This window comes from Branchiostoma floridae, chromosome 6 (assembly GCF_000003815.2).
Source record: "Branchiostoma floridae strain S238N-H82 chromosome 6, Bfl_VNyyK, whole genome shotgun sequence".
In the NCBI taxonomy this organism is placed as follows: Eukaryota; Metazoa; Chordata; class Leptocardii; order Amphioxiformes; family Branchiostomatidae; genus Branchiostoma; species Branchiostoma floridae.
Genome location: NC_049984.1, coordinates 19,253,971 through 19,281,567, shown reverse-complemented (window position 1 = coordinate 19,281,567; position 27,597 = coordinate 19,253,971). Strand labels below are relative to the sequence as shown.

At 42.2% G+C, this 27,597-nt stretch overlaps 1 protein-coding gene across 4 annotated transcripts; it reads left to right on the top strand.

Annotated features, from left to right (window-relative positions):
• The first annotated feature begins 289 nt into the window (after nucleotides 1–289).
• Nucleotides 290–27,488, top strand: LOC118418623 (short transient receptor potential channel 3-like). Of its 4 annotated transcripts, none has more exons than XM_035824630.1 (17): nucleotides 290–1,261; nucleotides 12,687–13,476; nucleotides 14,842–15,060; nucleotides 17,291–17,452; nucleotides 17,922–18,027; nucleotides 18,553–18,675; nucleotides 19,278–19,426; nucleotides 20,595–20,697; nucleotides 21,269–21,396; nucleotides 21,934–22,079; nucleotides 22,897–23,101; nucleotides 24,014–24,135; nucleotides 24,789–24,921; nucleotides 25,551–25,577; nucleotides 26,257–26,319; nucleotides 26,695–26,770; nucleotides 27,012–27,084. In XM_035824630.1, the coding sequence occupies exons 2-17, from the start codon at nucleotides 12,736–12,738 to the stop codon at nucleotides 27,059–27,061; spliced, it is 2,553 nt and encodes an 850-aa protein (XP_035680523.1). In that variant the 5' UTR covers nucleotides 290–1,261; nucleotides 12,687–12,735; the 3' UTR covers nucleotides 27,062–27,084. The 4 variants fall into 4 exon arrangements, with proteins under 4 accessions (XP_035680523.1, XP_035680521.1, XP_035680520.1 ...); XM_035824628.1 differs by lacking the exon at nucleotides 27,012–27,084 and adding an exon at nucleotides 27,098–27,488 and having other exon boundaries at nucleotides 291–1,007; XM_035824627.1 differs by lacking the exon at nucleotides 27,012–27,084 and adding an exon at nucleotides 27,098–27,488 and having other exon boundaries at nucleotides 292–1,261.
• Nucleotides 27,489–27,597: the final 109 nt, after the last annotated feature.

Genomic DNA, 27,597 nt, shown 5'->3' with positions numbered 1-27,597 from the left:
CTAGAGCCTTGCCGAGGGCCCGGCGCCCAGGACAGCCTAAAAAAACATGCCAGAGAGATAAAACCTCCTTGGTGTACCTTTAAGTAACAGGATAAGTAGATATCACATCTATGGGGGGCATTTTCCAGCTGACACATATCGTCGATAATTGTTGTTATTCCCAAAAGATGTCCTATTGAACATCCATATACCGGCAGTTTAATTCGTATCCAGAATTACAGGGCAAAATTCAATAATTTCCAGATATGGCTTTTTGATATTAAAAAAATGTAGTTGCAACCACCGACTGAAAAAATGTCCTATAACATGGGAACACACTATCGCTAACCATTTCGATACGTTAACGTTGTTGAGTAACATGTTTCTTATATATGACCTTATGTAGATTTTGAACGGGTCACTGAAATGATATCTTTAATTGTTGTTTTGAGTACACGCCATGTTTAATACCTTACATTGTGATGTACATGTGAAAACATACAACTAAGGGGCGCGAGATGCCAAGGGAATGGAGCTTTGGTTGGAAACTCATCTCTCTGGATGGTTGAGTGGCCATGGGTCTAAAAAAAATCCTTGGTGTAACGAAGCAAAGACACGCATGAAGATGTGCCCCATTGCTGAGACATGGGTTGTATGTTTTGTGTCAGATAATTGTCCAGCCCTACGCCAACAAAGGATACAGGGATAATTTTCTGGGCAGGCCCCGCAGCATCGTTACCATAACAAGGCAGGTAAACTGATCGGACAGGTCCGAGGCACGCCTTCCGTCAGTGGGACCTGCTGCTTGTGGAAGTTTTAGGAACACCTGCCGAGACTTTGCCGCGTTTGCTTCTGGAGAAAACACATGTTTTTAACCTACACTCATCTTCTAAATTCAAATCTTCAAGAGGACGAATTCCGCGGATTTGGAGACACAGGTTGACTGAATACGTTTGGATCGGCGAAGCTATCATTTCGACAAGACACTGGGTGATGACGGGTGCCCCTTGGTAGCACTTTGTACACAGGTAATCGTCCTTTTTTCTACCGAGGCAGGTAATAGTACCTTTACGCGCTGAGGGGAAACCAAACACCAAGGCAATTGTTTGGAGCACCCGGTATCGTTTACATTGCCAGTTCACTGGCGATCGGCAGTGGGGGTGTTTGTAGAGTGCGTCTCACATCGCCTGACAAGTGACGTCTTCACCACAACATGGTTGTCTTGAGCTGCTAGCGCGACAACACACGAGCACAACAGCCAGCTACATGACCCCTACTCACGGTAAGATGTTTTATATCACTGTACAGACAGTAGCTTGTCCTCGTTCGTACGTTGAATGTCTGTTTTCTGTCAACAGCGACGTTTTTGTTGTCTGACAACGAGGCCATCTCCGGAACTGCTCGATCATTTTTAGACCAACCTGTCACTCTACCGGATAGTGGACAAAGGAATAGATAGACGAACTACGGAGAACGGGAAGCTTTTAGTCATGTTGAAACGTTAGCCACAAATTCTTATGGATGATCAAGCAGAAAACCATTACCGATAGAAACATGTTTATGCAGGGTTTGTGTTTCCAACTTCCGACGCAGTCACCAAATGGTTCCATAGCCGTTACGCCTTGCAACACTGTATGTCACGGGCCAGAAACAAGCCCTGCTTCTTTCTATGGATAGTCGTGCCACATGTCGTTTCTGAAATCTAACCAGAAATCACAGCTTTACGGAGAGTTGATCAACGAGGAACATATCTTGAGGGGTCTGTGCGTGAAGGTTTGCCATTGACAAAATTGAACTGTGGCGTAACAAACGAGGGGTACGTGTTTCGAACGGTTCGCTGATACTCATAGGCTTGAGTCATGCCCTGAGTCTAAAGCTGCTTAGAAAAATAGAGGCACACAGAAAGGTGTTTTAGTAGGGCAGGTTGTCGGAGTGTGTTACAACTACGTTCCGTCTGTACCGTCCAAAAAGAGCCGAAATCGTTAGCCAAAATGACAAAGGAAACAGACCAGACTATATTTTGCTTGTAACGGAGCAGTATTCATATGTCAACTCCAACAAGTCAGTTGTTACGACAGGAGGCAAGTCATGCCGTAAGAAAAGCACACGGAGGAATTTATCAAAGTGCCTAAGGCGAGTAAAACAAAGAAGGAAAGGTTTTGGGCAGCCCCTTTAGTAGCGATAGTAATCAAATAACGTTCTCGTGTGTTTGTGTTGGTGGCCAGTTGACCTTGGCAATGAATGCACGAAGAAAGACATGTCTCCCAAGGCACTATTGTCACTGTCCCCTGCCCCCCACCCCCGTATATTTGTCGCCATGACGGTACTTGTATCCAGTCGTACCCCCTGCCTGGATAGGTACAATACCAGCAGCCTCTAACATGGGGTCACTTACCTGACAACCAACCTAGTTTGATCCGTTTTCTTTCCAAAATCATAACAATCACTAGCGTGAATACCCCCTTCGGGAGCAGCATAAAGGGTTAGGGGTTACTTAAGATTAACTTCATTATTCACATGGCTAAACAATGGGATAAAGTTACTTATCATTTTAGTTAAGTTACTTGTTTTTGTTGCTATCTAGTGGAAGGCAGAACATTTTTTAACGTCTAGAACCAGGAAAAGCAAGACGGTCTAAAACTTTCAATAACGGGCTTCTTTTATTCAGAGTGACAAACTGTCATTTACATTTGGAGTTCTGAACACAAACACAAACAATGTACGTTTGTGTTTACATGGCACTATCTTTTGCTCAAGGAGGTGTTAAGATAGATTAAATAACTTTTCAGTGGAAAGACAGTTAATCCACCGTCCTTATTCTTTAACAACCTTTCTGTCTGCTCTTCCTTGATCATTTCACGTGGGCCAAGCAGACAAAATAGCCGGGAGTGGCCTTCAGAAGGCAGGAAATGATCATTTAAGCCAACCATTCTTCGACGACATAGAAAAGGGAGCAGGTAATATTTTTCTAGAGATAACGTTCCAGGTTTTCTGGGTCCAACTCATTCTTTGTGTATTACTTAGTAGTTTCTCTGTTTCCTTCGAATGACAATTGGGTCGATAAATTGATGGTTGTTCCTTGGAATTAAACAAAGTGTTCCTGTTAACCCTTTGTTTTATCGAAATCTAAAGAGTGTGGAAAGAGCTTGAAATATCAACATTAGCCTAAATTTGCCAAACTGAAGAAATACTACCTCATATTTTCTCTGTTTCCTTGATGGATGGCTCTTGCGATTAAGCAAAGTCTTACTGTTAACCCTTTGTTTTATTACTGTTTTATTTTTCTAAGGAGTTTAGAAAAAGATCGAAATATTAACATTCAAATAGCCTAAATTTGCCAAACTAAAAAAATACTACCTCATTCATTTTCAACCAGAAAATAATGACTACGAAAGGCTATATTGATCTTTACAATGGGTTAACATAAGTACCCAGTAACCGACAGGAAATGGCTTGTCTTTCGGAGTCAACCAGGTTCATCTAACATAATTAACTAGCTTTTAATTACATCGAAGATAAATGTGAGTGCGTATCCTTTTACCATCACCGTACACCCCTGACAGGAGAGCAGTGTTAAAGCTTTGCCCTACAGCGGCTTACACGACAATGGTCTTTTCTCGTGTAGGTTCTGACATCGATCTCCGTTCCTTTGTGGTCTGGTTTAGCCGTCAGCTATCGTGTGTTACAAGGCCGTGTTGATGGAAACAAATCTTTGATGTTGATGGACAGAAGATCCGAGCCACAATTATGCAATGTTCAATCAATACTGATGCCATTCTGTATGGTCTGAAATGGGAAATGTTTACCGTAACAGATTTAGAGGCTTACTGGTAACACAAGTTCGTTTCTTTGTACCAAAGTTTGTGTATCTGATCAACGCAGAAAACAACAATTTTGACCTTCGCCAAGAAGGTTATATTCTCGGTAGCGTGTGTGTGTGTGTGTGTGTGTGTGTGTGTGTGTGTGTGTGTGTGTGTGTGTGTGTGTGTGTGTGTGTGTGTGTGTGTGTGTGTGTGTGTGTGTGTGTGTGCATGCGTGCGTGCGTGTGTGTGGGTGTGTGTGTGTGTGTGGGTGTGTGTGTGTGGGTGTGCGTGTGTGTGTGTAAAAGACCACCATAACTCGAGAACGCCTGCATGGATTGTATTGATATTTGGTATGTGAGTAGGTCTAGATGAGCCCTGGAAACGATTAGATTGTGGGCCCGGGCCTTCCAGTGGCTTGTTACGGTACTGTCGCTGAACTTCTGCGTTGAATACTAGTATCTCAAGCTATGGACATGCGATGGTTATAATTTTCAAGCCTTTATTTACAGGGCGAATCTTTAAAAATGTGGCGGAAATGGAACAGTACATTCATGGGTGCGATGGATAGCTCATGAGGCCGAGAGTAAGTGGTATAGGTTTGGGCCCCTTAGTGTCTCTCATTAAAATGTCATTTGCACTAATAGTATCAGTGCACTAGTGATCTATTATTTCTGTGATAGCCCTTCTCACAGTCACCTCACGTCCAATAGGAACACACGCCCATACATGTTGTATCAGAGCCTTTAAAACTGTTGCTCGTGGAAGTGACTGTTGGATTGTGGTGACAAGTCGGTGTTGGCAAAGGTGATAGCCATGTCAAAGTTCAACAGCCCCTCTCCACAAGTGAAAAGCACTTTTCAGTGTGTTAAAGCTGCAGCTCCAAGGCAAGTAGACGACTTTGTTGTCACTGTTGCACAGTTAATGGCACTACAACGTATTCCAAACACTCGATACGGGTGCCACTTTTCAGTGCTTCATGATGATTTAGGTATGATTGGCTTTTGAAATTTGTTCTCCTTTTAAAATCTCAATGGTACTTAGTGCTATACGTTATTCTATCGCTCGGATAATGAACTGGCACGGTGAGAGTCTGTACACACAGTTACAAGACGTTAGCATGTGATATGTCTGGTGGTGGTCCGACGGTATGGCAGGGAAACGGTACGGCACAGGGGTCATGCACCCCGAACTTGGCTCCGGGCCACCAGCCAACCAAGCCCAAGGTTTGCGGTAGGTCGAAAACAGTTTCAGGTCAAATTTGACTCCCAAATACACCCTGACAACTACTGACTTACTCCCAACCACCAGCCAACTCATTCCAGACCTCCCTTTCACAGCTGAACGTTTTGAAAATTTCAAAATATGTAACAGCCGACCACAACCGACCTACTGCCAACTATGGTTGGGGGAAGGTCGGGAGGGCATGATCTGGACATGTGTAAATGGGACTTAACTACGAATATTTAGCCTTTTGCATGCATACTTGAACTTGCAGTTGGGATCACTACAGAAATACAGGATAGCAGTACGCCTGTGTATGTGTAAGATGACTCCTGCTGTCTTCACAATTTGAATTACTGTCTACACCATCGATGCCGAAAATGGCTGCAAAGCCTGGTACCTTACAAAACAATTTTGTTTGCACATAATATATCGTTTTATGTCATAATGAAAGCCGTTTCTCAATCATGCATCCCGTCAATGTAAACGATGTGTGGCAGGTTCTGTGGTCGGTGCAAAAAAAACAATGTTAACACGTTAGAAACACTGGCGTCGAGTACCAGCAATACGTGCCGACATATCGTTATATCAAAAACATGTTGGTTTGAATCCGAAATTGCTCGGGTCGCAGGATTGTTTGATGACATGACAAGTAAGACCAGAGTCATCATGTATCAGAACTACAATGTCATTTCGCGAAAGATTAAGATCTAAGCCTTTCTAAGGTGATGAAATTCTGGTCCATATTGCTTGTTGAGTGGACATGCATCAGATACAGCAGTAGTAATTGGAACTTTCTTTTGTGTATCCTTTATTGCGTGTGAACTGGTAAGCCCCTGTGTATTCCATTGTGATGTCTTCTTGGGTGTGTGTTTGTGGCAGAAGACTGACAACCAAGGTCAAGACACAAAAACACGAAGCTGTGTCAGCGAAGATAATGATAACATACCTTCAAATAGACATTGAGAGGGAAGGTAGTTGTGTTTTCTGGATGCCCTGAAAAGTTGGTCGTTCAAGGGAGATACATGGGGCTGAAGTCGTGGATATTGTCGGAAATGCTATAACGTTAGTTCACCTTTATTCGCTGGGTATCCTATATCCGTTGTAAATAAAAACAGGATATTTTGGGATTTCAACGGACGATGGCTTAAAAAATGAAATATTTTGAAAATATTTGAGTTTGAAACCACATTTTGCCCACTCATTATCCATAAATACGCTGTTTTTACACATGTACAACGGATATAGAATACCCCGCGGATAAAGGTTTAAGTAGCGTTACTTACATATGAGGGCTGCAGGCCCAGTTGTCGTCAAATTATCAAAGCATATGAAAAACAGAAGAGAATGTAATGCATATCCTTATAACTGCTACAGCACTTAAGTAAGATTTCCTGATAACCATGTTGTATGAAATAATCCCCAACAGAATCATTTTTGTGAATATCACACGCATTCCCGCCTTCCCCGTGTAGAATTCACCACCAGGCAACTGCTATCAACGGAGGTAAAGACTTAAAATGACCCAAGCCCATATATAAGTTTAAATGTTATGTTTTTAAAACCATTCGAGCTGTCTTTGTCAAAAGAACAAAGCCATAGTCCAACTATTTATTACACACTGATAACATCCTGTCCGTTGTTTGTTTGAACTTGTTTGAACCTTTGTTTGTTTATGAAAGCTCAAATCAGCCTGCAGGTTGCTTTTCATTGAGGTCATGAGGGAAGAGGCAAGGGTCAGACAAAGTATATAACAGAGATACAGTTTACATCGTTTAAAGCCCTAATGGGTTATATAAGTCTATAAGTCTATATACACAATTTATGCATGCACAGTACAAAATACAAAAATGTTGTTTGCGATGCACATTTCTCGACCTTACACCATACAATTGCAATGCACATTGTCACATACGTTAGAGCTGTGAATTTAGGTTGTCATGGATCCTTCGCGGTGATCTGTTCTGTTGTGGCTTCTGGTGAAAATATTATTCTAAATCGGTACGACGTATGTGGCTGCATCATGGATTCAGTCTGTTCTAAATTGGAGCAACGCGCGAGTCTTGTTTAGATGGCAACCGACACAGGTCACGAGACCCTTTTGTAATGTGGGGAAACCACAAACGTGTTGTGTGTGAAGGCAAAGACGTTATTGGTGAAGGGTATCTCCAATCACACTTTCTCCCCCATGTGGCCTGATGTACCAACAGTGTTCGTACCCGTGTGGTACAGATTCTTTCAAGTGCAAGTTCCTCTGTTTCCCTGGTATTTTGGAAGTTTGGCGATGTTTGAATCGCCATGAACGGTTGAGTGGAACAGGTGTCGTGCAGTACCTGTCACGTAAGATCTTATAGTCTTGTATATCTTACACAGTCGCTAATCGGATCCATAGGGGCGGTTTTAAAGCTGTTTACCTTGTGTCACAACTGTTGTGTCGCCTTTGTCCTGGTTACACAGAACACGTCTTTCTCTCTCATGCTTAGGCACGGCCCAGCGAGTCGTTTATCACTTCATACATCGAAAACTCCTCTGACGAATGTTAGTTTGGTTAGGCTTGGATCACATTTCCAAACCGGGACCGGCCGGGATGTTTTAAGAAACGAAAAAATATAATGTATACCTAGAAATGTAAACATTGCCCATGAATCTTATTTTGACATTTTGTGTATTTTCATGTCTTTTGTACAATTCTTTTCGCTCCAGAAAGCTGCCCGACCGGGCCCTGGTTTTGAAATGTGACCTAAACATTAGGGCCGTCCCTCGGATAGGATGTTAAATGTACTAGTAATCTCCAAGTAGATCATGGGGTAAAATAAGATAGCGTCAAAAGCTGGTAGAGGAGTGAAGCCAACATAGGAGTGTGTTTGGCTACATGTCAAATGGACACCTCTTGGCTGACTACACTCTCTGGCCAGGTAAGTCCTACTTGTATCTTATGCCATCGTGGGATCTGCTTGGATATTAGTTAAATGGAGGTCTTATGTAAGAGGAGAGCATGTAAAGGAACCCATCGCACTTATCGAAAAGGTTAGTGGTCCTTCCGGTGTGAGCGGATCAAATAAATCTGTCCGGATATGCAGTTTGTTTCACACCATAAGGCGGTTTACTGGGTATGCAAGACAAACAAACAAACAAAAAGAAAAAACTATCGCTTGAAATTAATGTTGTTGGACCAGTCGCCCCTTATAAATCCCCATACGCACACAAAATGAGCGGATTGTCTAAGATGTAAAGATTACTTAAAAGTCTATCATATGGAAGGTTAGATAGCGTAATTAGCTATCATTATATACATTTGCTTAAGTCGATTTATTTTTTGTGTTAAAGACACGTAAAATAGGGCGAAACACTTCAAAGAGGGCCGGTTTGCTCCGGGCTATCGTACCTTTTACCTTACGACGAAACTCGATCTCTGACAGAAGGGGAACTAGATACGTACATAACCAGCAAATAATACGCACGTGAACAGCGTGAATCAAATATTGTCCTGGCTACTTACGTAGATTACACGTCTAAGGTTACATTTCATAATACCAAAGGGAAAAGACTAACAGAAGAATATAATCTTTGACTTGTGAATCCTACAGTATGATATGTAACGTTACGTTCCTTGTATTTAACTGTTTTCTTCACGTAGAATCATACTTTTGAAAGTACTCTCGTTGCTATCGTTCTTTTAGTTGTCTTTCTTGAAAATTGCAGCAGTAATACTTTAAGTGGTCCATGGATGATGAAGTATTTCCCAAAGGTCTAACCACCCATATTAGTGTTAATATTCGGCTTCTGTTCGCATTCTGTCTGTCCCAGACCAGGTGTTGCGGTGATAGAATTACAGTACCGCTGTGCTGTTTAATGTAACATGTTCGAACATTGATACAATATCTTGTAACTAGCTCATTTGCCTGGGAAGAGGGCAATTCACACATCCCTGACAAGTACAGGAAATTGTCTCATGATCTGCCATGCAGCTTCTCACAGAAGAGCCACGACTGTCCACTAAAGAAAATATCAAAAGACAAGACCCAAACAAAGGACCAGCTAAGAAACTCTGTTTATGGGGGCTATTAAAGCTGTTTTTTTAATCATGAAGGGAAAATGACGCAAACGACAAAAGCACATATATTTTTCAATGTTTGAAAATTGTTCTAAATAGAGAGATAGTTGTACCGTTACATTCTCAATGTTTCCAACAAATATGAAATAGGTTCGATCATGTTGAAACTTTCATTTTTATCGCTTGAACATTTTAGAACTATAGTGACTGAAATATCATTTTACATGGAATAGTTCCGACTTATTACAAATATCATTTTAAATCCCTCTCGGTGACTCGGAATGGACCCTACTATGAAGAAAAGAACACTGAAGACTTGGTCCATCGGTCTATTCTCCAAGCAGAGGTAGAGTCGCAGAGATATAGTAGAATTTCCCGACTAATACTATATCTCCGCGACTCAACCTCTGCTTGGAGAATACAGAAGTCCTCAGTAACTATGTTTATAGTCTATTCACCAAACATGCCGAGTATCTGTGTGTGCTGGAGCGCATATTTTCCGGATGAGAACACGGCATCTGATAAGCCTGAAGGGGAAAAGTGAACGTTATTTGTTCGGAATGTTCGACCAGGTGGGTAAATTGTTACCACTTACATCTTCTCCTGCTGTTATTAGGCCGTTGGCGGTTATATGCTTCTTTAGTTTGATCCTAAAAACCTTCAACCACGCCAGGATCACCCACCTTGTACTCATAGACTTGTACTCTGTCGGTCTCTTGTACCGTTGTACCGTTGACATCATTGAGGAGTAATGAAAGGACGTCTTTCGATGAAGGTTAGACATCCAGGCAACAAGATACGCCAAAAAGCAACTTATATGATTTTGCAAGGACGTTACATCAGATGTAACGTCCTTGGATTTTGGAACGGTCAGGACATCTTGTTTTCTCTTAATCATGTTCTCCGGCTCGACAAACTGAGAACAGCGTTCGAGTATTCAACTTCAGTGGACCGATAGTAATTTCTGTATATTCCAGTATTGAACGAAGCACTAGCGCTAATGAGGTGGGTGTTATTCTACACCATGTGTTTTGAGGTGTTGTTTGTAGGTTGTAGAATCTTGGTCTGCTGTATTTTACCGTGTGAACATGTTATTAGTAATGCTGTTCCAAATTACACCACCCATACCACCTAGTGTGCCATGGAGTGTTCACTCCATAAGTACCCGTGACAGGTGTTTTTCATGTTTGATAACAATGATTATACCATTCCTTTCACTTCAAACGTCCTTTTTTTTCATTCCGTCGTTCAGGCATTAATAGGAGAGTCGAGGGATTATGTAGATTATATACCGGAATGAAATTACTATTTGGACATTCTGGGAAAATATATAACGTTATATATTACAGGGCTAGCTTTCTCTGCCACCGAAGCGAGTTGCTCCCTCGCCTCTTGTGTCCTGTAAGAAGTGTTTGCTGTTATTATAGCTGGTTTATGTGGTACATGTACTAAGCTAAAATCCTATAGCATCTAACATATAAGCGGATATGAGCCCTGGACATGAACATGGGTAATGGTTGTACTGAATGCTGGGTGGTGCCTGGAAGAAACTTCCTGGCTTGGGAAGGTGCGCTCTTCGACATAAGCCTCTTTGCTTTTTACCTCCATGAAAAATGGAGGGATAGTTTTTGGTGTGTCTGTTTGTTTGTCTGTTTGTGTTTCCGGATATTTGTGGTCAGCATAAATTCAAAATCTCAAAATTACATTTGATAAGTGAGTAGGTGTTCGGAAGACAAAGATCAAGGTCAATTTTGGGGCCTCTGGTATGTGATCTTGTCTTTGGACTACTTTCTTCTGCTTCAAGAAAAAAACGTCCGTTTAGTCTACAAACAGATCAACCTTCACAGGTGGATAAAATTGGTTAGGAACGTTCAGAGCGATGTTCTCCGCCCTTCCCCCTAGCTACGAAAAGGACATCACTAAAAATGTTCGGAACTATGTTTTTACATTTAAGTATTGTGGACATTACTTAGAATACGGTAACCCTATATGGAAACATTTTTCACGGAAGAATATAGTAATGCTAGGGATAGAAACCATATTGTGAAAAAACACATGTAACTGTTACATCTCGCTGATTACAATTTACGACCAAATACACGTAACGTAAGTCCCAAGCTGATATGAAATACAACGTTTAGGGCCCAAAGCATTGTGAACCGTGAGTGTTACTCAGATTGTATTACGGAGACACAAGGCAGACCAGTACTCATCTACTAAGATGTCGACTTATGATTAAACAATCAATCATATTTAAGTGCAACGTTATTATCACGCAATTATGCCACAAAGGGACAAGATGCTGAACTACGGCATTGGCCAACTTCTGGGATTAGGCCACATAAATTTTTATATTTGTTTCTTCTCGGATTTTCATTTTCAAAAAAAATCCTGAGAAAAAAGATAATACAAGTTTTGCTATCACAAACCTGTAAATATTACCATTCAGAGCCACATAATTTCAGTCTTAAAACAATGCCTTTTATTCAGTAACAAATCAAAGGAAGGGTTCATTGTACCAAACGTGCCATAAGAATCCCCAAGCTGTTTTTTGTATATCTTCACCCCAGAATAAAAAAAGACATTTTTGGACCTGTCGGTCCAATTTTCTGAAAAAAAATCTGAGAAGCAACAAATAAATTTGGTGTGGCCTTATGATCAAAATATGTTTGCGGAGATAACTCTGAATGGATGGCTTTTATTTTGCAAGCACACCTTGCAGAAGCCTGTGCCGTGGTGCGACCGCTAGCTGTGTTGACATATGTTCCACGTCCATGCTTGACAGGTGCAAGATAAAGCATGCTTCTAACGGTGTCTGGTACAGGATGGACACTACAGAAGACATGCTTACGAGTATGTACCGTTTTGGCACGGAGTTCCGAGAAAGGGGCATTCACGCATGGAAACGTCTGACACGGGCTGTCATAGACCATAAAGAATTGGGCGTTTCAACATGACTGTTGCTTTGTTGTTTTGTGCCAAGTTCGTCTCTATGTCATTATTTGCAATTGGAAGAATTCGTATAAGGAAAAATAGCATAGTACGTGCCACATACGGTGAATTCCTATCAAGGTGATTCTAACGTTTGCACAAAGATTGCTACGTGACCTTGATGTTTCCCGTTAACTCGACCAGGACCATCCAGTGATCCGAATAAATATCTGCACTGTTGTCACAACCCCCTGGTGAAGCAAAACAATGTATTCACCTGATGAAATAAACTGCTTACGCCCCAGCATCACCCACCGTGGTTCACGTTAGGCTGGTCAGGTACAATGTGAGGTTCAGGTACTGTATTGTTGTTGTGTTTGTTTTACTGTTGAGATGGCGGTCCTTCCGACAGCTGGTTCGACATCGTGATTCATTTTTTCCGTAATCTATTCTTGACGACCACTCATATCCACTTCTTCTGCGAAAAGGAAATGATCTGTCAATGATAAGGGCTCTCTACAGGTCGCGTTCACCGTTTAAAGAACACTTCAATGTGCTCTTTCGTCTCAAAGAACACTATGTCTTAATGTTGTTTTTTTTGTACATAAACACAACATCAGAAACTATTTCGACCACGGATACAACACTGTGGCAGCATTTTCATGATTACTGACGCGTATTGTTTATGTTTTCTACAGGCACTGAATTCTTCTGAAGATGTGGTCCTAGATAGGAAAACCCACCAAAATGGCGCCTAAAAATCATCCCCACCGAAAGAGGGCGTCGGGGAAGAACCTGTTCCTGCACGCGGACGCCCGGTTGACGGACAGAGAGAGACGGTTCCTTGACGCTGCGGAGTACGGCGACACCCCCACCATCAGACGGGAGCTACAAGACAAGGGGGACGACCTCAACATCAACCGTACGGACTACATGGGGCGGTCGGCGCTAACCTTAGCCGTCGGGAACGAACACTACGAAGTGGTAGAGTGTCTGCTGGAAGACCCTACGCTAGACTCGTCCAGAATTAACGAACCTCTTCTGATTGCCATAAGCAAGGGACACGAGAGAATAGCGGAGGCCATACTAAGCCATAGGGTGTATACAGAATGGAAGGCCTCCAAGGCGGAAACTATCGAAGACATAACATTTCCCACCAAAATAGACAACGACGACATGTCCCCATTTCCGCCGGAAATGACGCCAATTATCATGGCTTGTCAGAAGAACGAAGTGGACATCATCTATCGTTTGGTTCACGAGAAGGGGGAGCACGTGGTCAGACCACACGACTATTTCTGCCCGTGTAACGTTTGTGAGAACAGGAGAAAGGCCGACGCCTTCAGGTTTTCAAGATGGAGGCTGATGATGTACAGAGCTCTGGCCAGTCCGGCGTACATCTCACTCTCCTCCAGCGATCCCATCCGGTCTGCTTTCGAGATTGGAGGAGAGACTAGAAAGCTAGCAGAGATTGAGAAAGAACTGAAGGTAAGTTGTCACAGTCTTAATGTGCAAGTCTCACTGCACTTGCGTCAAGCTTGCGTCACCGCGGGGTCCGTTCACTGCGTCACTGTTTTGTTATTTTCTCCGATTTTTTTTTATAATTTAGATATTGCGTAATACATAGGTGTACGACTTAGAATACGACAAAAAAAACACAAAAAGTAAGAAAATTCGTTTTTATCTCTGTTCGCTATCTTTCGAACCCTACAGTGACACAAGCTTGACGCAAGTGAAGTGAGACTGCTCCTTGAGTGTTACATGTGTTGTTGTGAAATGCGCTATGCTTCTTCTTTGTTATGGTTGGGAATGTTCAGAATGTCGTTGTGTTGTGTTTTCCTGACGTGATTGTGCGCTGGCATGCATTTTCTGCGTCTATGCGACAACAGGTGAATTGTCATGAAAGGTTGTTGTGAATTCAACGACTGTTGGACTTTTCTTAAAGTCGCTTTCGTTCGTCGTCCGCTTTTGTTCACTTGCCAAAGACAAGAATTTTTGGAGTCAAAAGACAATGTATATACTAGTACACACAAAGAGGCATTGTAATTGAAGAGCTGCAAACGCTGGTGTCAACCGTAGGATTTGACACGACAAGCCAGCGTCGTGCGACAATAGGAAAGTCCAACCACAAACGTCTTCACACACGCTTGTTCTGTTATACAGAGGCATGAGAACATTCCTAACTTAACAATGTAAAAGTGATGGCTCTCTTTTAACGCTAGTTCGCATTTATCCGCAGAATAACCTACATACGTTACGTTGCTTTTAAATAGGGTATTTGGGATATAAAATCGACGGGCGGTGTTTTCAAATTGTCATATTTTCAAAAATTGCAGTTTGAAACCACGGCCCGTTAACTTGATACCTAGACAAGCTGGTTATAACAACGGATACAGGTTACCCTGTGAATAAAGGTAAACTGGCATCAAATGCAGATATCTATCAGAATCTGAGAGCACATTTCACACAAAGCATTTTACATTCCTATGCCTTTAAGCTACGTTAGCTTGTCATAGTAACTGATACCATTGTTAAGGAGCAATCTCACTGCACTTGCGTCAAGCTTGCGTCGCTGCGGGGTTCGTTCACTGCGTGACTGTTTTGTTATTTTCTCAGATATTTTATAATTTAGATATTGTGTAATACGTAAGAATATAACTAGTACTTAGAAGACCACAAAATAATACACAAAAAGTCAGAAAATTCGCTCTTTATTTCTGGGTATCTTTCGAACCCCGCAGTGACGCAAGCGTGACGTAAGTGCAGTGAGAGTTCACCTTTAGAACCAACAAAGAGATATGCGAATATGAATCAGCTCAATTATAATAAAAAACGTCAACTTTTTTTCCCCAGAATGAGTATACCACGTTGTTTAAGCAGTGTGAGCAATATGCCGTGGATCTTCTGGATCAGTGTCGAACTCTAGACGAAATCAATACCGTTCTGAACGAGCCCTGGGAGGATAAGAAACCGGGGGATCAGGAGGAGGTAGAAGCCGACACGGAGGAACTTGACGACGACATGTTGTTGTTACCTCGGATCAAACTTGCCATTCGCTACGAACAGAAAAGGGTGAGCACAATTTTCTGTTAACATTATTGATTATTGACACTTTGTTGTCGAAACAATATATGTACTTGGATGCCAGAAGTTATAATGACTAAAGGCGGTATCTCACTGCACTTGGGGCACCGGTGCGGCACTACGGAGTTCGAAAGATTGCTCAACAAATTTCAGAACAAATTTTCTTACGTTTTGTGTATTTTGTTGTCTTCTAAGTCATAGTTTTACGTCTTACGCAATATCTAAATTATAAAAAAAAATCGGCGAAAATAACACCAGTACCGTAGTGAACGAACCCCGCAGAGCCGCGCCGGTACCCCAAGTGCATTGAGATACCACCCTCAGGCTGTATGTGTTTTACGATTTATGTGTGGACGTTTCGAGTATTCTGTACTGAGACGTGGGAATTTCAAGTTCGTGTCTTTCAGTAAAAAGCATTCACAGATAATCGAGAGCAACCGTGCTTTAGAACATGTCCTTAAAAAGTGGCCAATCTGTGCATCTGTCCATGTTTTCCCCTCCAGTTTGTGATTCATGTGTGAACGTTTCAAGTTCTTGTATTTCAGTAAAAAGTATTCACAGACGATTAAGAGCAATTGTGCTTTAAAACGTGTTCTTAAAAAGTGACAAATCCATACGCCTGTTCATGTTTCCCCCTCCACTTTGTGATTAACCCTATTCAGACCGGGCTTTTTTGGTCATCCCTGGACCGGGGGGGGGCTTTTGAGGCCCTCCACTTTGAAGTCCTATAACTCTAAAACGACGTGCCGTAGGGCCACTAAATTTTTAGGACATGATATCGACATAATATCTGACAAGTATTTGACGTTTGACGTTACGTTGACGTAAGATGACGTAACAATGACGTCATCAATTTGATTATATTGGCCGGACCCATGAAAAAAGGGTATTCTCAGAAAACTTCAAGTTATTCTACAAAAATGTAACAACAAGTGCAGATAACAGAATAATAATGTTTATTACGACTTGCGTTGCCAATAGCAACATCAATGACGTCAAAATGACGTCATAAAATGACGTCATACACATCTAAGATACCAGTTGGGCTCCGCCATATTATATCCACCACCGTGAATTTTTAAAAATACTTTTTTTGCAACAAATAATCACAAGTGGCAATGGAAATAGACTTAATTCGTTCATTTAGATGGTTTTTGATGAAAAAATACCAGGTATTTATAAATTTTAAGGGATAATTAGCTCGTTATTCTTGATCTGGCCATACGGTCCGCCATCTTGGATTTTGGGCCGATGACGTCATCAAATTAGCATAATTTATGCATATATAATTATGAAAGATATGCTAGATAATATAAGATTTTATTTATGTAACAAAATAGCAGTAATATAGCAAATAAATGTGAAAAATACATTGTTAGAACCAAAAATAGTGATTTTTGGCAAAACAGCCTGTCAACAAACGGTTGCCATGGCAACACGAAAATATGGAAAATTTGTCAAACTTCGTCAAATTGTTGCCAACAATATTTTAGGAAAACTCAATAAATTTGGTGGCCCTAGCGTAAGCCGTTCTGGCGTTATAGGACATCAAAGTAGGCGCGGGCCTCAAAAGCCCCCCCCCCCCCGGTCTGAATAGGGTTAATGTGTGGACGTTTGAAGTTCGTGTATTTCAGTGAGAAGTATCTACATATAGTTGGGAGCAGCAACCGTGCTTTAGTTTAGAACATGCCCTTGATAAGTGACAACTCCAATGCACCTGTCCATGTTTCCCCCCTCCATTTTGTGATTAATGTGTGTGGACGTTTCAAGTTCGTCTATTTCCGTAAAACGCATCCACAGATAGTTGAGAGCAACTGTGCTTTAGTTTAGTTTATGTTCTGGAAAAGTTACCAATCTAGAGTTAATTCCACTTTACCAAGCGGATGTGTCTTGCCTTTTGTTTTAACATTTTGGAAATCTTTATAAGTAACTGTTTAGGTTAGAACTATCTATAACATCTTTTGTCGTTCTAGATATTTTCTACTGCAAAGACATTATTTCCATTAGTTTCTGAACTGTTCCGACACAGATTCATCATTTGTTATAACATGTTATAACATAACTGGGTCAGAGGGCTAGAAAGAGGGCAAGTCACACATTCCTACCAAATATACGGTATGTCAATCTAACAGAGCCTCCAGTGTCTAATAAAGAAAATCTAAAAACACAAGAACCAAACAATGGAGCCAGCTAATGCTAATTCATGGTTTCCCTCCAGTTTGTGTCCCACCCGAACTGCCAGCAGCCCCTGTACGACCTGTGGTACACCTCGGCTCCCACCTCCAGACCAACCTTCTTCCTAAAACTCTTCATGTTCCTGTTCGTCACCGCCATGTTACCTCTCCTGATGCTGGCCTACTGGCTCGCCCCGAACAGTAAGGTAAGAGTCTTTTGTACGTCTGACATAGTCTCTATCAGACTCATATAGGTCGCTGGACAAAAAAAAAAAACGTAGAAATGGAACAAACAGAGGAGTAAGCCAGTCAGAGAAGTACAGCCGGCTAGGGAACAGCGCGCTGTACTTATCTGGCCGGCTTTCTCCTCTATTACTTACTCCTGGAGTCTGGTAGAGACTACGTCTGACATTAAGTATGGTGATGTGAAAATGCATGACACCATAGGCGAAGTACGGATTCCATTGCTTTTGGCTAAAAATTCGCACTATGTACAATAAGTACAAGAGGGACCACCGGCGATCTAGAAAAATATTGAAACATTGAAATTCGTTCTCCCTTCCTAACTTTGCAAATTCATCGGACACAACCGGCACAGATGATGTTTTCATCCACATGTGATTTGACTCGTGTCAGCTAATGTGCTTGTTGTTTTGTTGTTGTTTCTGTTCACAGATCGCCAACTTCATGAAGCGCCCCCTGATGAAGTTCTCCTTGTTTGCAGCGTCTTACTTCATCTTCCTGGCGCTGCTGGTCGTTCAGTCGGCAGGAGTTGGCCAAAGTATGCAATTCTCCTTTTTGATCTACATCAGTTAGTACTGTAGATGGCTTAAGCATTGAAATTTCACTATGCATATATGCGAGTCTACTCGATCATTGTCATACATCATGAAAGACTTCGTCCATTCGAAAGTGGTTCATTCATTGCCTTTGCTAGAAGGTTATGTTTTCGGTAGCATTTGTTTGTAGAAAAACGCTGTACCTCAAGAACGCTTTAATGGACTGGTGTTTGGTTTGTGGTAAGGTCTTGGTAGGACCTGAAAATGATCAGATTTGGGGCCTCCTAGGGTGTTGTTTTAGTAGTGCTTCGGAACTTCCGGGTTTGATATCTCGAGTTCTGAACATGCTGTGGTCATGATTTCTTAGTAGTAGATAGCTCTTGAGGCCGAGAGTAAGTGGTATAGGATTGGACCTTCTTGTTTGTTCTATAGTCAACAAGATATGCATTCATGATATCAATGACCTTGCCTCAAATTGTGTGTAATTATGTGCATCTAATGCTAAGATATGTCACTTTGCTCCACAGTCGCTGGTGCGAACGTTACAGTCCACCCTTCTGTAGTCTCCCAGTACGGCCTGCCTTCCTCCGTCGTGCTGCGGCCGGACATATCCAGTTGGCTGGAGATCACCCTGATGTGTTTTGTGGCAGGTATCTGACAACTATGTGAAACACTTTTAATACAACAAAAACAACGTCCACGTGCCTATGTTTATATTTTTATCTAAATTCATCAAAAAGTGATGGGAGGGGGTCAAACAGGTCCGAACAACCTTCACAACTTGCCCTCCCTCATAAAAATAACATCAGCAACGTACAGTACAATAATATTTGATTAACAACATATAGAATACAGACATATAAGATAGGAAGGCATTATCTGGATACTAATATACCTGATTGACAGTAACATAAGGTGGTATCTTACTGCACTTGCGTCACGCTTGCGTCACTGCGGGGTTCAAAAGACAACGAATTTCAGAGATAAAGAACGAATTGACTTATTTTTTGTGTGTATTTTGTCGTCTTCTAAGTCATACTTTTACGTATCACGCAATATCTAAATTATACAATAAAATCGGAGAAAATAACAAAACAGCGAGGCAGTGAACGTCTTTTGGCGCGGCCTTAAAGCTACACAGGAACTACACACACAAGAAGTGGACCTGCCATCTGACTATTATAATAGGATATTATTTCAGTTTGTGGTTTTGTTTGCTTCTTTTCCACAAAACATTATCTTTGTTTGTCAGGGTTTGTCCTGATGAAGTGCAGACTGATGTGGTTCCTCGGCTGGACCACTTTCTTCCGCGAGAAGTGGAACGTGTACGACACCGTCATGTCAGTCCTCCTGGTCACGTGTTACGCCCTCGACGTCGCCACGCACTTAAAAACACACGAGGTACCTTCGGTTATATGAACTCCATGGTGGCAGATCTCTTTTAGACCGCAAACATAATCTATTGATACCAGCAGGACATAGGAGTTTTCTTTTACACAGCCAGTTAATCTCACCTGCTGACGTTTCGATGTCTGTCAGACATCTTCCTCAGAGCTTCTAAGTGCAAAAGCGCCACCTACTTCGGCTACATATAGCAGCGAGAAGCAGAACTCCAGTTAGAAGCTCTGACGAAGATGTCTGACAGTCAGCAGGTGAGAAAAACTGGTTGTGTCAAAGAAAACTTTTATGTCCTATGATCTACCAACCTGTTGAAATTATTTTCGGATCTATTGATACCTTATTTACTCTCCAAGCAAAGATTGATGGCGAAAATCGTGACATCTATCTTAAATGACGTCTTTTTCTGTCACCTATATATCCTATACAGGCTATAGGTAGAATAAGACGGCATATAAGAAAAATTTCATAATTTCCCACCATCAACCTGTGCTTGGAGAGTAACTTTATTTTGATAAAGCTACTCATGCATGTTGTCAGGAGGCGCGAGACTCTTGAACTTCTTTAATCCATGAAACCCTACTAAATCCAGTACTAGTGACTCAGGGCTGGACCTTCCCCTGGCCCTCACAACCCTCGAGTGAAGCTCTGGCCTCTATCTCCAGCCTATCTAGGTCACTAGTGGGCCAAACTAAGTCTTTATCAGTGACCCCGTCACACATCTCATCACACATGTGTTCTTGCAATGTGCGGGTTCAGTCATTTAGGCCTACGTCACATTTCCAAACCGGGGCCCGGCCGGGCAGCTTTCGGAAAGTGTGATATTAAAGATGCACCAAACTACACAAGGCGTAAAGTTAATAGTTGTTGGCATTATTTCTGTATATTTGTACGTAATACATTTCTTTTTTTTCGTTTCCACAAACTGCCCGATCGGGCCCCGGTTTGGAAATTTGACGTAAGCTTCACCAAAACAGCCATACAATATCGAGGAAGTGTGTGACACAGTGTGATTCTTGTTACACCGTCGACGGCTAGGCTTTTACGTCTTTGGCTACACCGGTGACACGAAAGCTTTGTCCCAACATTATGCATTACAGGCATTAATAGCGATCTATGCTGTTCTCCTATGTTTTGACGATTGCTGAACGCTTTGTTGTATTTTCCCCAGGCGAAAGCGTTCTTTAACGTGACCGGAGCTGACAGCACTGCTATTGTCCAAGGAGATGTCAGCGCGGCTATAGTGTCAGGTCACTACCGGTACATAGACGCAGGTCAGTCCTGTTTTCATCATCATCATCACATCATATCATGATCGAATATCCTTGTGAATAATTTAGCTGGAACCTAAAAACGTTCCAATAAATGATTGAAAGACCTTTATTGTACATTCATGCTCTCAAAAACAAGGCCCCTTGTGTGGCTTCCTGTGGCGCAATCGGCAATGTGTTTGGCACAAACCCCCAGAGGTCCCGTGTTCAAAACTGCTGATGTGCCCCGATCTTGTGTCCTTGGGAAAGCTAGTATTTTACACGACGTTTCTCACTTCACTCAGGTGAAAATGAGTACCTAGCTTCAGTTAGGGGCGCCCCTCGGATAGGACGTTAAATGGAAGCCCATGTTTCGAAAAACCACAGTTCAAGCAAGTTAAAGAACCCATCACACTTATCGAAAAGAGTAGGGGTCCTTCCCGATGTGAGTGGATTAAACCTTACATGATGCTTGTACATCTTGAACCTTGGTTGACGTCTTGAAAAGGTGATAGTCATCTGTTATGTCAATTCTTCCACAAGTGTGGTAAAAGGTAATAAATGAATAAAAGACACCGACCCTGTTTGATTCCAGACCGTCGAATCTGGTTGGGAGAGGACCCCAAGTTGGTGTCAGAGTGCATGTTCGCTATCGGCTGTACCATGGCCTTCTGTAGGGTCTTCATCAACTTCCCCATCAGCGAGGAGCTGGGGCCGCTACAGGTTAGTCATGTCGTTCTCACAGCATTCTTTCATGAAGTATTGAAGAAGCACTGTTCAAAGATAAGCAAGAACATATCCTTGATTATCACAGTGAGGCCATTTTGATTTGATTTGCATGCATGACATCCGCGCGCGCATCAATTTTCGGCCGTTTCCAAAGATAAATAAGAAATGTTTCAACTACTAATATTTACCGAAAATCGTACAAATCAGCTGCAAAATCAATTAATACGTGCCATGGATTGAAAAAAAATATCGGAAAACGTATTTCTACGTCACAAAATGCCAAGGTGAATTCTAAGATCAAAGAAAAAGATGTAAAAGAACAAAATGTGTGTTCTGTCATTTGTTCAACCTTCCAAACCACTCAGATTTTATAATGAAGACAAATGTTTTTTGCCAAACGTTTTTTTATTCACACGCTCGCATCAGTTTTAGGGTTCCCGGAGGATGTCATACTCAAATCAAATCAACATGGACTAATAAGGAACAAAAGCTAGAGAAAATGACTTACCCTCATCGTCTGTCCTTGTCTAGATATCCCTGGGCCGCATGATGGGGGACATCATTAGATTCATCATCATCTTCGTCGTCATCTTCATTGCGTTCTGGATGGGCCTGTTCAACCTGTACAACTACTACACGCTGGAAGGGAGACCCGTGGAGAGCTTTGGTTTCATTGAGTAAGTTCTTAATTGTTCGAATGATTCCCGAAAGACCATCTCTTAGGCTAATGTTTGTTCGTTTATTCTTTGTTTAAACAGGGTGAAAGCATATCGCTTGAAACGCAAAAAAAACCAGAATATTTAAGATATACACAAATAATGCCCACGACTATTCTCTTGTGTCTTGTACTAGTTTGCTGACTTTTATATCATAATTTTCGTTCCCGAAAATTGCCCGGCCTGGCGCTGGTTTGGAATTGTGACGTAGGCCTTACGTAAAAGCGACGATGGATATGTAGCACGTTGGTCATTGCTCTACTGGCATTCTAAGACAAACTTTGGCTTTTATACCATGGGTAATTACTAATTAGTGCTTGATAGTGCATTGAATCACGTTGAATTCCTTTCTCAATACCATTATGCGGCCGTGTAGCTTTCCTTTGTAAAAACAAGATTTCAGTTATCTACAATATAAAAAAAACATATCTTGAAAAAGTTCACAACTTATGCTTCGGTCCAAATTGCGAGGGTGCCAGTCGGGAGTGCAGCGCCGGCCGGGCTCCGAAGCTACAAATTTTTCCCGTTGGGATGTTGGTTACCGCGTGAGACCTCTCGGTATTCTCACGGGTAGGTCACGGCCGGGACCCTGTTTTATTCTAACTCCGATTAAAAAATCAACGGGACCCGGCCGGGCCCAAATGTAGCCCGGTAGCCACAAGATGCTCCATGGGCCATGTAAGCGTCACGCCTGAAAGTGCCCGTGAACTAGCCGACAGGGCCCCTTTCTCCAGTTGTGATCTAAGCATAAAGCCATGAATGCCCTTCCAACCCACAGCTGGTACCAGGCCTTCAGGACGCTGTTCTGGTCACTTTTCGGGATGGTTGAGCTAGACTCGGACCCTACCATTGTGCCGGGGGTGACGCACGAGCTGGTGGAGAGGGTGGGCTGGTTCCTGTTCGGGCTGTACAACGTCGCCTCCATCATCGTACTGCTCAACATGCTCATCGCCATGATGAATAAGTCCTACGAACACATCACGGTCAGTCCCATTCTTCTACGCAGAGGGACCACAGTCGTGTCAAAACTCGACTGTGTTTACCTCTGCTATCTTGTGCACTCTGACCAGTTAGGGACCGCCCTACTTATAAATATTAATGAGCTTGCCCTTATATGGGCAGTCAGCCGTTGGGGATCGGGTGTAGGAGGATGGTGCTATGTAAGACGTAACATGATTGGCTGATAGCTTCCCAGCGGCCTTTGCGAGACAGCTTGCGACAACAACAAGCCCAAGAAAGGCCTATACTCTGATTGGTTGACAGCTTATTTGTGACCACTGATAGGGCATGAGATAGCAGGGCCCCATAGGCTAATGCCGTTGGGGACCGGGCGTTAGGAGGATGGGTCAGTCCAAGCAGTGTTTAGTTTCAGTTTCTTCCCACACCAAAATTCTTCCGCGACGTGCTGCGTATGTTTGTGCAAGTAGAAAAATATAGATAAATAAGTATGCAAATTAAGTCTAAATTTGCATCATTTGTCGTTCATTATGTACATTTCTGCCCAAGATACCTGCATACTGAATATCATGGAAATCCATCGTTCCTATGTTCCGTTATGCTACTTGAAAGATTTTGACATAACCACCCCTGACAGTTCCAGAGCAAATAGAGGGGCCCCAATATACAACACTTCTTCCTTACACCACAGGCTATCTGCCACCAAAAAAATCAAGACCATAGCGTTTCCAGCTTAGGTCAAAACATTTTCAAAAACGGAACATCTGCTGCAGTACCAAGGTCACATACCAGGGGCCCCAAAATTGACCTTGACCTTTCTCTTCCCAACACCTACCAACATACCAAATTTTTCATTTTTCAACAAGGCACTAGAGATAAAAAAAGAACATAGAGAAAAATTAGAAAGATGTTGATGAAGTTTATTATATGTACTCCAGGCGGACTCAGATGTGGAGTGGAAGTTCTCCCGTGCTAAGCTCTACATGCTGTACTTTGGCAAAGGGATCTCCGTAGCACCCTTCCCGTTCAACCTCGTCCCTACGCCGTCCGGAGTGTACAAGTAAGTGTCTTTATATCTCACCTTTGACTCTTTGTCTGTGAAACTATGTAAACATACTTTTTAGTAGTCTTAGTACCATTATATTTCTACCGGGGGTTCCCTAAAAAAATTTGTTTAGGGTAGCGATTGTAAGGAGCACCAGGTAGAAATAGGATGGTACCCAAGCTAGTGAACATGGACACTCAAGGCTTAAACGTAAAGGCGTTATGATGTTGCTTTATGTGATTACGTGTTCGCGATATCATGCCTATGTAGCTAGCAAATGCATTTCTCTAGATGAATTTATGAGGTTATCCCTTTAAATCTGTTATATACAATTATATACAATTTCTTAGCTATGTCCGTTGTCTCCCTCTGCTTCCAAAAAAGAAGTCCAACCCAACCTGTTTAGAAATAGCCAACACTACTATTAGAGTAGAATATTGTCTATAAGTGTTCATTGTGACTTGTATATATCTCCTATGTTTATACCATGCACTTGCAATTAGCCCTCGGGTATGAACTTGCAAACAAACGTCTTTGTTGTTTAAGACTGAGCTCTGTCTATTGTGCCGTCTTACCTGTTAGAAACGTGATAAAACAAAGTTGTAGTTAGAGTTTGACTTGATGAGCAGGGAAATTGAGTAATTCTGTTTTTAACCATGTATTTACAGAGGATTTAAGTGGCTGAGGGAGAAATGTAAGAGACGCAGGAACCCCTCCAGTGTGGACGTACGGGTCAACACGAACAGCGAGCCGCCTTCAATTAACGGCACAATCATCCCCATCAAGGCCCTGGTCAGATGGGTAAGCTTCGCCTTTTTATTACATGATATTAACACTAGCTGATGGTAGTCTATGTGTTAAACAATACCACGAGGCCTGGTACAATTAGACTAGTCTCTACCAGACTCCCGCCTGGCCGAATAAGGGGACTAAGTAGGAGTTGATTGGTCTGGCGCCTTAGATCGCAAACTGCACTCCTCTGGTGTGTTTTCCGTTTTTATTTGGCCAATTTTTAATATTTTTCCAGCGACCTGTGGAGCCAGTTTGAGGCTACTAGTAGATCCTTACATAATCACTGTGTCCTCTATATATTGCACAAAAGAACATAGTACAGTTGCTGCCAAGCATAACATGATGTTGTGAAGGTCGATTTATACTTTTGATTGTCCTGGGTTCTAATCCTTAGTAGGGAAACGCTGCAATGTAAGGTAGGGACCCTTCAGGTAGACTTCTTTTGTACCTTGTCTTGTTCAATTGCAAACCTTTTATCGCTGAGAATATTGTCTTCTGTTATTTCAATTGATCGGCGTATAAAATGTCTGACAAAGCCTTACGTCAAAATTACAAAAATGATATTTGTATTGTGACTAATACTTGTATAGTGAGTTATTAAGTTAATACTTGCGACGTTTTGTCGTTCTCGCCCACAGGCTAACTATGACAGTACAGGTGAAAAGGTGGGAAACGTTGCCTCAGGTTTTACACCTGTAGTCTCGTGTTGTCTCGTGTTGTGCCGGTGGTGGGCTTTCAAAATGGGGCTAGGGAGCCCGCTTGAATGCTTCGGTGTGCACAATGGCGAGGATTTTATTTTTGCAGCATGGAGATGCTTCAGAAGCTTGCCCGCATCTGATGAACGAACAACGCAGTCACACGGAAAGAAAACCTTTAAGTCAATTGTTATGGTCGCTGTTTCCCTGTGTTTCTCTGTGTTGTGATCTGTCTTATTCTATGGCGATCTTCTTCGTATAAACTGCTGCTGGTGGCGCATGGGTGCAGTCACATAAGCGTATATCACGGTCCTAAGTGACATTTTTTATAAGTAGTCGTAAGCCCAATTCGCTCGTCATACGCATCTCAATCGTTTCATGATAGCTTTAGGTACGCAGGTGCACAGTATGGCAAAGCGAGCGAATCTAAAAACAAGATGCGCATAAAATGCGTATTGTGCGTGCGACTGATTATGAAAAAATGCCAATACGGATCTCATACGTACTTGATACACACGCTCTAATAGCATTGCTTGTTGGCATGGCTACACCATTTAATGGCATTGTTTCAGAAAAGCATCAGCATCCGCAAAAATTTCGCTCAATACAGTTTTTATCAATCTCTAATATTTTTCTTCTCTCCTTGCAGCGGCACCAAGCGCAGATGAACAATGTTTTCACGAGATCAAGGGCAAGGGAATCCAAGTACACGGTAAGATTCGAACTATCATCTTGTGTCAAAAGCCCAGTAACTACCCAGTCCCATCCACGTACCGTTACCTGAACTTGAACATATGTAAATATGGGCCATTGACTTCCTAGTGCTAGGACTTACCGGGCGCACAAATGTATTTGTATCTAGTAACTTGTCTTATTTGTTCTATAACAATAAATGCTTTGATAGAATAACATCGCCATTATGCTGTACAATCCTATACAATACTATGTTAATCTCAGTTGCCATTCGTGGACGTTTGAGCTTGTATGCTATCTTCAGAACGGTTTTGAAGTTTTCCCTCATAGTTTTCCTATTCTCAGGAATAAAGTGTGCCAAAATGTGCATCGACGTATCAACTTTCCTTTCCAGACCGTCATGAGAAGACTGGTGACCAGGTATATCTTTAAGTTGCAGAAGGACAAGGAGAACGACGAAATCAACGAAGGTAAGTTTACTACTTGATACACTCACGAAGTTCCCTATAGTACGGAAGAGTAAATCCACTTCTACTTGTCGACGAACTCAATGAAGGTCAATGACGGTTACGTTATTTTTAAACTTGATACATTCACGAAGGTCCCTGTGGTACGGAAAAGTTAATCCACTTCTAGTTCTTCGCCTGCTTCGAAAATGTGGAACTGTTCCAATATGTGAGAAAAATAACATGATGACGTTTTACCTTGCAGGTGAATTAGAGGAAATAAAGCAGGACATCTCCATCCTGAGATTGGAATAGATGAGAAAAATAACATGATGACATTTTGTCTTGCAGGTGAATTAGAGGAAATAAAGCAGGACATCTCCAGCCTGAGATTCGATCTCCTGGACCAGTACCAGCCGGCTTCCCGCCCGAGCACCTCCACCAACAGTTCTCCCGCGGCAAAAACGTCCGGAGCCTCCGACGCCGCGGTCATCGCGCAGCTGCTAAGGAAGGACCTGGCTAAAACCGTGCGGACACAAGTCACAGAGGTGCTGCAGGCACAGAAAACAGGCAAACCTCCGGACCCAAACGACGGCAAGAAGTCGCGAGAAAGCACACATGGCTCAGATATCGCTGTCGTTGTATAATACATTGTATGATGGTACGTAGAAGTCATTATTGAACTAGTTTAACTGTAATATCCTACACAAAAACTGGACTCACCCAAATTTTCGACTGAACAGCATCAGTCTTTATCAAGGAAGGACAGAACACGTGACTCAGTAAGCAGTGGATCAGCACCAGTCTGTGTCAAGAATCTACGATCCACTGCTTATTGAGTCACGTGTTCT

What these genes read in the sequence shown, in the direction of transcription:
- LOC118418623 (XM_035824628.1), top strand. Translation starts at nt 12,736, where the DNA reads ATGGCGCCTAAAAATCATCCCCACCGAAAGAGGGCGTCGGGGAAGAAC. An exon ending in AGGAGCTGGGGCCGCTACAG is followed by an intron (nt 21,397 to 21,933) that starts GTTAGTCATGTC and finishes GTCCTTGTCTAG; the next exon opens with ATATCCCTGGGCCGCATGAT. An exon ending in GAACGACGAAATCAACGAAG is followed by an intron (nt 26,771 to 27,097) that starts GTAAGTTTACTA and finishes TTTGTCTTGCAG; the next exon opens with GTGAATTAGAGGAAATAAAG.